Raw genomic sequence first — 8,274 nt, forward strand, 5'->3', positions numbered from 1 at the left:
GCCCCGGGGGCGGAGGCTGCTGGAGCCCGGCCCCAGCCCCGGCCCCGGCCCCGGCCCCGGCCGCTTCCCCTTTCCAGAGCCCCGGCCCCCACCCGACGCGACGCGACGCGACGGGACCCGCAGGACGCAGGAGCCGAGCCTCGAGCTGGCAGCGCTGTTTATTCCCAGCTCCAGCCCCGACAGCAGGAGCAGAGCCGCCGTGCCCCAGCCCCACGAGCCTTGTCCGCCCCACGCTGCAGTAGGAGGGCACGCGACGGGGGAGGGCGCTGCATGGAGCCCAGACAGCCCCATGCTGCCCGGGTGTAGCAGGCCAGCACGTCCACAGGTCTGAACCAGAGAGCAGGGTGCAGATGCAGCCCTGAGCCCAACCACGAGTGCCCAGGGACACAGCCAGAAGAGCTGCACGAGCGCGGGGCGCAGCCTATCACCGCACCACCTGGAGCAGGCACAACTTGGGCCGTGGTTGCACAGGGGTGAGGAAAAGAGCGTGCAAATGCACACATGAAAAGCATCTGCCCCTGCCACTGCTAGGACCCTGAGACGCTGCCCTGGCAGCGATATTGGCCATACAACCAAGCGAGCCCAGGCATGCAGCAGCAGCAGCAACCTGGATGATGAGCACAGGCAGCCAGGGCAGTATGCTCAAGCCCACAACAGTGACACCACGTGCATCCCTGGCTTGCCATCGAACCCACCCAAGCCAAGGGACGTGGGCGATCCCACGCTACAGGTGCAAGGCTCCTTCCCCTCCCCTCCCCTCCCCTCCAACACAGCTCATCCCCGGATGCGCTACAGCAGCAGCGAAGCGCAAGCAGCTGGCTGCTCACGCAGGGAACGCAACCCGAGGCCACAGGACGCAGGTCAGAGCAACGAGCACCTTCTAGATCCACCCTGCAGCCAGGAGCCGGGGGTTGCAGAGCTCCAAAGCCCCCATCTACTGCACTGGGGTCCAGCACCCCTTCCCCTGCCAGGTCTCACCAGGGCAAGCGGGCCCCAGAGCCACCCCCAGCAGTACTGTCAAGTGCTTCGTATGCGTAGTGTGAGGTCCAGCAGGTCCGCTGCCGTGCGCCAGCCAACCCCGAGCCCAGCGTGTCCAGCTCCAGCTGCCTGCTGCTACACTTGCCTTGCCCCAGCCCAGGCGTTTGTTCATGGTAACCAGGGCTGTTGTGAGCAAGCAGCTCATCGCAGCACGATCCTGTCCACAGGCCTCGGCGAGCTCCGACAGGCGATGGGGCTCCCCAAGCCGACAGCCCGTCTGCCCACATGCAGCGGGGGGCAGCTGCTGACCGGAAGGGGCGCTGGGAAGGGGTCACGGAGCACGACAGGCCATCTGTCCAGGGTGTGAAAGTCCAGGGCCGGGAGGGCCGTAGTGGGCAACTCATCTGGCTGGCGGGGGGGCAAGGACAGGGTGGGCCAGGGTGACGTTCAGGGAGTCATTGTGCTGCACCAGCGACGTGTGCTTGTAGTGCAGGACCAGGTCCTTGAGGGAGGCGTAGAGGTTGTAGGGCTCCGCAAAGCCGAAGCCGGTCGCTGTCTTGTAGATGACACAGTGCTTGGTGTCCCCATCCACCCTGTGGGGAAACCAGCGCCGTCACTGCGGCTGCCATGGCCCGGTATGGACGTGCCCACCAGAGGCACACCTGGCACCCCCTTTACTCCCAGCTGTCTCCAGCAGCCCAGGGAGGGAGCTGCTAGCACCCACCTGGGCTGCCCTCTCCAGTGAGAGGCCGCTGGGCGCAGAGGCAAGAAGGGCTGCCCAGCCGCGGCCGAGACACTGCCAGCCCCACCCCATGTATCCCCCACCGCCACAGGGCCACAGCCCTGTAAGGGGGTGTGTGGGGAGGGAGCATTTGCATATGTATGCGCAGTACTCACACCACAGAGCAGGCGTAGCAGCCCTTCTGGCTGCTCTCGCGGATGAGGAAGGTGCCGTCGCGCTTGCCGCACAGCATCTCCTCCGCCTGCACCCGGTTGATCTTGCCCACGTACCACGTCCGCTCCTCGTGGTGCGGCAGCTCCTCCTCGTCATCCATCATGGAGTACAGGCTGCAGGCCGAGCCAGCAGGACCCATCAGGCCTCACCCCAGCACGTGCCGCTGTGGGCTCTGCAGCTGCTGCCCTCACTGGGGCTCAGCTCTTCACCCTCAGCCCCTGCCCCAGGCCACAGCCACAGGACCTCAAGCACAGAGAGGACTTGCCCACCCCCTAGGGCAGAGCTGGGAATGCCGGGGCACAACTGCACTGCAACCCCAAGCCAGGCCTGCGCCAGGACTGGCGACTGGAGCCCTGCACAGCTCCCGTGACACCCAGGCGCTGCCACACACCCCTGCCCACCCCAGCATGCGGCAGAAGCAAGGGACACTCACTCCTCGGTCTCGTTCTTGATGCCCAGCCACTCGTTGATCTTCTTCTGCCGGGCCCCCTTCTGCGTCAGCCACCTGGGAAGGAGAAGGGCGCCTGAGCCACGTGCTGGCAGGGTGGCTGTGGCTCTGTGGCCTGCATCCTGCCCATGTTGCCCAGCAGAGGGCAGCACGGCCCAGTATGGGGTCCCCAGCCCAGTGGGAGCCTGCCCCGCACAGGAGCAGGGCACCAGCTGGGACACCTACACCAGGTACTGGTCACGAAGCTTGCGCAGCTGCAGGAGATCGGGCTTGAGGCTGTTCATGCGCTTGTCGATCTCACGGTTCTCCACCGCCTGCTTCTTCAGGTCCTGCTCCAGCTTCATCTTGCTGTCGTGGATCTCTGTGATGCGTGACTTCAGCTTCTCCGAGTTCATCAGGATGCTGCGAGCAGGGGGCAAGGTGAGGGGTGGGCAGGCCGGGGGTCCCTGTCCCTGCGCGCTGGAGCTGACAGCCGTGTCCACATGCTCCGGGGAGGGCCGGCACGTTGTGGGCAGTCCCTGCTGGGCCACCCCGTGGCACGGGGGCAGCGCCAGGCACTCACCGCTGCACCTCCTTCTCATTGCCCTCGCGCCGAAAGCGCTCAATGTACTCCTTGCTGCATTTCTCCTGAGTCTGGCACTGCTCCTCAAAGATCTTGATGGTTTCGTTGAAGGCCTCGATCGCCGTCCGCTTCATCTGCAGCTCCTGGGGGCAGCGAGGGCAGCACGGCTTGTCCCAGCGGCCATGTTGCCCCCATAACACCCCACCCAGGCAAACCCTGTAGTGCCTCCACAGCCCCTCCAGGCCTCAGCTATGTCCTCTCAGCTCGAAGCCCCATCACAGCACCAGACCTCTGCCAGTAGTGGGCACCTGCCAGGGCTGGGAGGGTGCCTCACTGCCCGCGCTGCGAGCCATGCTGGGCAAGACGGGGCCTCAGGAGCTGGGCAGCGCTGTGGTACCTGCGAGGTGCGTGTGTACTCCTCATACAGCAGGTCATACTCGCGGCTCTTATCCTGGTACTGCTGGTGATAGACCTTCAGCTGCTCCCCAACTGCCTCCACGCTGTCCTCCTTCACCACTTGGTCCTGCCACCAAACGGGCCCAGACAGATGTCAGAGCCTGACACGGCCACCGGCCCTCAGCTGCATCCCACATCCCAACCAGGCCAGGGAGGCTGAAGACACCCCTTCCCTCTCGTCGCCTGCTGCTCCTGCTCCCAGGCCAGGAGGAGCTCAGCCAGGCCCGCTGCGACCCCAGCCACTGCAATGCAGTACGGCTCAGGCCCCGAGCCGGCCCTGGAAACACGCAGTGCCCCGGCCCTGGCCCCAGCCACACCTGCTGGTACTTGGAGATGGGGTAGAGCAGTCTGGTGTCCAGCTTGGCGTTGTACTGCGCCAGCGACTCGTGCCGGTAATGAGTGATGAGCTCCACCACCGAGCCGAAGGTGAGCGGCTCAGAGAAGCCGTACCTCCCCTCCCGGTGGAAGATCTTGATCAGTTTGTTGTTGCCACCTTTCCTGGTGAGCACAGGGAGCAGGCATGACTCACCACCCCGAGGAGTCCCAGGCCCCCCCCACCAGCCCTCCCTGTGCAGGGCAGCAGAGGACAGAGGGGCCTGGAGCAGCTGGTGGCCCCCACAGCATCCTGCACCCCCCCCCCACCAGCTGCACATACCTAAGCGTGAGTGTGTACTCGCCCTGGATCTTGCTGGAGGCGTCGCGGACCAGGAAGGTGCCATCTGGCATGTCCCGCAGCTTCTCGTTCACCTCCTCCCTGCACAGATGGAGCTGGTGATGCCTGCCCAGGGCTGCACCCTGGCTCTCCCACGCTGCATCACAGGGCGCACACGTGTGCATGTGCACATGTGTGCCGAGGGACCCAGGACAGGCCTGAGGAAGGCCAGCCCCCCTCAACTGCTGGTTCAGAGCATGGCACAGCCCTCCACCCCTACCTGGCACCCGTTACCTGGAGATGTCGCCCCAGTACCACTCGGCCTCCTGCAGGGTTGCGCTGCTGCCATTGGCCAGACCGGCCACACCAGGCTTTGGCTTCGGCGGCTTCGGAGGCAGGGCTGAGACAGGGGCAGCAATCAGGCCCTGTAATCCTGCACCCGCCCATCCGGGGAGCAGCCTTGCCCCCAGGGGCATCCACCCATGGTAATACCCTGGGAAGGCCCCTACTCTCACTCCAGGGGCAGGCATGCCCGAGCCACACCAGCAGGATGCCACGTGAGACAGGCCAGGCATCTGTGCCCGCTTACACCGTAGCCTTCCCCCAGCCTGGGGCCGCCCCTGCAGCTCGAGTGCCACGAGGAAGCGCAAATGGCACGACTCTGGTACCTGGGGGCAGCCGCTCCGGCTCCAACTCCGTCGCTTGCAGAAGCCTCTCCAGGAACACGGCAGAGAAGTCAGGGCTCAGCTCTGAGCTGCAGGGAGAGAAGCAGGGTTGGCGCCTTCTCCGCATGCAGGCGCCCTCCCATAGGCCCAGCAGCTGGCAGCCCGCCACGTACCTGACACTGGGCAGCCGGAGCAGCAGCGGGCCAAAAAGCTCACCCAGGACCCGCGGATGGAGGCCATTGCTGTCAGCCTGCTGGGACACCTTCGCCAGGTGCCGGAGCAGGAACTGCAGGGTGAGCATGTTCTGCAGCGGGACCGCGGGAGGCTCCAGCACCAGCAGCAGCTGCTTCCGGCAGGTCTCGAGCTGGGGGATCTCTGTGGAAGGGCAAGGCATGCTGGAGGGCAGGGGCAGGGGCAGGGCCAGGGCTGCTAGAGGCATCTCCAGGGCTGGACATGTGGGCTGTGCCCAGCTCAATGCTTCCATGCTCCCGTGCCTGCCAGGCCCCTGCCTCCAGCTGGGACAGCCCTCACCTTGCAGCACACGGAGGATGTCACCATGCACGCATGCCGGCACCACGGGGGTGGGCAAGTCCTGCAGGTAGCTCCGCAGCGCCTCGCCCAGGCTGCGCCCGTCCAGCAGCTCCAGGTCGCCCAGCACCCCATCTGCAGAGAGCATGGATGCCTTAGGCAGGCTCAAGCGTGGCAACCCTGGCAGGGCCCCGAGCACGCAGCCCTGAGAGCGGCTGCCCCGAGCTCTCCCCCAGCAGCACTGGCCCCCACACGGGGGCAGCTCGCAGCGGCGAATGATGATGCCTTCTGGGACTCCTGCCCTGCCAGCACCCTCTGCCCCCCGCCCACCTGGGACCCCCAGCCCAGCTTCACCATGATGCCAAGCAGCTCAGCAGAAGTGTGGGCACTGGGCACTGGAGGGGCTGGGAGGAGACTGGTCCCAGCACAGAAGCCATGTTTCACTCCTCCCAGCACCACCCTCCTTTGGCACAAAAGCAGCCCCCTCCTCCCCCTCGAGGATGACCCTTGTGGGTCCCCTCTGGTGCCCCAATGGGACAGGGCAGGTGGGCAGGTCCCTGGGGAGACAGCAGGCCAGAAGCTTGGCACCAGGATGGGCAGGGCTCGGCCAAGCGGGACCCTGCTGCTCCCGGTGCTGCCACCCCAACCTCACCCATCTGAACGGGCCCGAGCGCCTCCCGGCCGTGGTCTGGCTCTTACCCGTTTTCAGCGCTTGTCGCGGCTCCGAACCAGACGTCCGGTACAGCATCTCACTGTCCAAACCTGGGGAGCAAGCATGGGCTGGCGGCATGAGCACGGGAGGGACCCAGCTGCCCCCCCCGGTGCTCCCATGGGGGCTGTGCACCCAATGTGACAGCCTGGGAACGAGGCCCCGTGCGCTGCCCCGGCCGGATGATGGCTGCAGCAACCCAGGCGCTAGCACTGGCCTGACCGGCCAGGCCCCAGGGCCATGCCAGCTGACCAAGCCAGGACAAAACCACCAGGCTGTGGGGATGACACAGCAGCGGCCCCCATGCTGCCTCTCGCTCCTTGGTGTGGGGTGCAGCAGCAAAGGGGTTAAGGGTAACCAGCCTGGGGCAGCCACGCTGTTAACCCTTTGCTGCCTGACGACCAGCCCCCTCACCTTTCCTCTCAATGGCTTCCACGAGCCTGGCCAGCAGTGGGGGCGCGATGTCCGGCGGGGAGAACTGCTCCGTCAGGTCCGGGAGGAGAGAGACTGGGGGGGCAATGGGAGGAGGGTTAACGCTGGCCCTGCCGCTCGGCCACTCACTGAGGCGCTGGTCACTGACTGAGCGCAGCCCACGCGGAGTCCAGGCCCAGCCGCTGCCCAGGCTGCGTCTGCACCTGCACGGAGGGTGCTGCTGCATGCTGTGGGGCACGTTCTGGGCACATCCACCCTGCCCAGCCCGTGAGCATCGCTGCAAAGCAACGCGCTGGTGCTGGAAGAGTTAACGCTGGCTTGGCTGTGGGGGGGTGTTGGGGGGCTAGCCCCAGGGGATTAGCCCTGGGCTCACACAAAAACAGCCACATCAGCAAATTTCTGCCTGCGGCTGGCTGAGGATCAGAGAGACACACGCAGGAACAGCGCCCATGCCCGGAAGCATCTGAGGCAGGCCCCGACCTGGTCCCATGGGGGTCTGTGGCCCCCTTAACCAAGGCAAACTCCCTCCAAAGGTGAACTCATCCCTGCAGAAAGCAGAGCAGAACTGGGAGCTGCCTTGGGGCTGCTCTGCCGAGCCCAGGGCCCCAGGGAGGGAAGCGCTGGGCTGGGACATGTCAGCCGCCGGGCCCCGGAGGAGCGGGAACCTGCAGCTCCCAGCCTGACCCCGCTGGCAGGGCCCAGGAGGAAGCAAACAGCGCGGCTTCCCCACGTGACCGGGCCTGGAATGTGCTGCTTCAGCAGCCGCCGCGGCCTGGCTCTCCTCAGGCAGCCCCCGCCGCAGCCACGCAGCCCCCAACTGAGCCTCCGGCCTGGGCATGGGCTGAGGGGCTGGCGCGCTGCGGCAGGCCAGGCAGCCAGGGCAGGAGAGGCAGAGCCAGGCTGCGCCCCACTGCCCACGGCAGCCACCCAGAGAGGAGCTGTGGGCACGTGGCTCTGCCGTCCGCGCTGCCCCCTCCCGCAGCATCCCAGACGCAGGGCCTGGGCGCCAGGGCCAGCCCCAAGTTCCTCGTTCAAGGTCAGCTGCGAGCGATACAGCCCAGCCCCAGCCCGCCGCACCGAGCCGGGGAAAACACCAGCGCTGCCTTTGCCCCTCGCCTCCCCAGCCCACAGATAAGGCCTCGGCAGCGACACGTCAGCAGGTTGGGAGCTGCAGAGAGCACGAGCGCCCTCGGCCTCGCAGGACCGGCAGGACAGGAGCCCCGGCGTCCCGGCTCCCAGCCTGCTGCTCCGACCCCTACGCCCACCCGCAGGCAGGCGGGAGCTCGGCACTTCACGACACCCCCCGCAGCCCAGCTCACCTTGCTCCAGCGGCTCCGGCAGGCGGGACGCGCCGGCCCCTGGTGTAGCCGGCAGAGGCCTCTGCACTCGGGGCCTGTGGGAGGGCAGGGAGATCTTGACCGGCCCCACGTACTCCACGTAGGTGCCGGGGAAGTCGCCCTTCTGCTTGGTGCGCTCGTTCACCCCCAAGATCCACCCGATCTGCTTGGGCATCTGCTCGTCCCCGTCCTTGAAGCCCAGGGCCTGCAGGGCCCCTCTGCTCACGACCAGGACGTCCCCGGGGAGCAGGTCAATGTCCTCCTCGCGCTCCTTGCGGTAGGGGTAGAGGGCGCGGTACTGGAACCCGTCGGCGCTGCCCATCGTGGCTGCGGTGGGAAGAGCACGGCCCCTTCAGCCAGACGAGAGACGCCCGGCCCCGGCACAGATGTGCAGCCCCTTTCCTCAGCTTGAAGCCACGGTTCAGCCAGACGATGGAGCAGAGGGAGAAGGCAACGCACATAATCCAGCGCTGGTGGGCAGGCCTGCAGTGGCCACGGCACGCTGTAGGGGCTTCAAAGTCTGCAGGGCGAGGGCACCACGCAGGACAGGCC

General features: G+C 66.7%; 2 protein-coding genes across 2 annotated transcripts in view; both read right to left on the reverse strand.

The window, feature by feature from the left end:
• IFI30 (IFI30, lysosomal thiol reductase) overlaps window positions 1-1,150 on the reverse strand; it is a 3,658-nt gene extending 2,508 nt beyond the window's left edge. The window contains exon 1 of the mRNA XM_019513178.1: window positions 1,124-1,150. Coding sequence (XP_019368723.1) covers window positions 1,124-1,150 — 27 coding nt within the window. The remainder of the gene's footprint in view (window positions 1-1,123) is intronic.
• Window positions 1,151-1,168: 18 nt separating this feature from the next.
• PIK3R2 (phosphoinositide-3-kinase regulatory subunit 2) lies at window positions 1,169-8,066 on the reverse strand. The gene is made up of 15 exons (XM_019513640.1): window positions 7,705-8,066; window positions 6,368-6,460; window positions 5,944-6,006; window positions 5,248-5,379; window positions 4,890-5,091; window positions 4,720-4,805; window positions 4,346-4,451; window positions 4,055-4,153; window positions 3,717-3,897; window positions 3,341-3,466; window positions 2,944-3,086; window positions 2,607-2,783; window positions 2,367-2,438; window positions 1,876-2,046; window positions 1,169-1,571 (listed from the first exon to the last, which is right to left on the reverse strand). The coding sequence occupies exons 1-15, from the start codon at window positions 8,042-8,044 to the stop codon at window positions 1,379-1,381; spliced, it is 2,184 nt and encodes a 727-aa protein (XP_019369185.1). The 5' UTR covers window positions 8,045-8,066; the 3' UTR covers window positions 1,169-1,378.
• Window positions 8,067-8,274: the final 208 nt, after the last annotated feature.

Source organism: Gavialis gangeticus, unplaced genomic scaffold (genome assembly GCF_001723915.1).
Source record: "Gavialis gangeticus isolate Ggan-Ray unplaced genomic scaffold, GavGan_comp1, whole genome shotgun sequence".
In the NCBI taxonomy this organism is placed as follows: domain Eukaryota; kingdom Metazoa; phylum Chordata; order Crocodylia; family Gavialidae; genus Gavialis; species Gavialis gangeticus.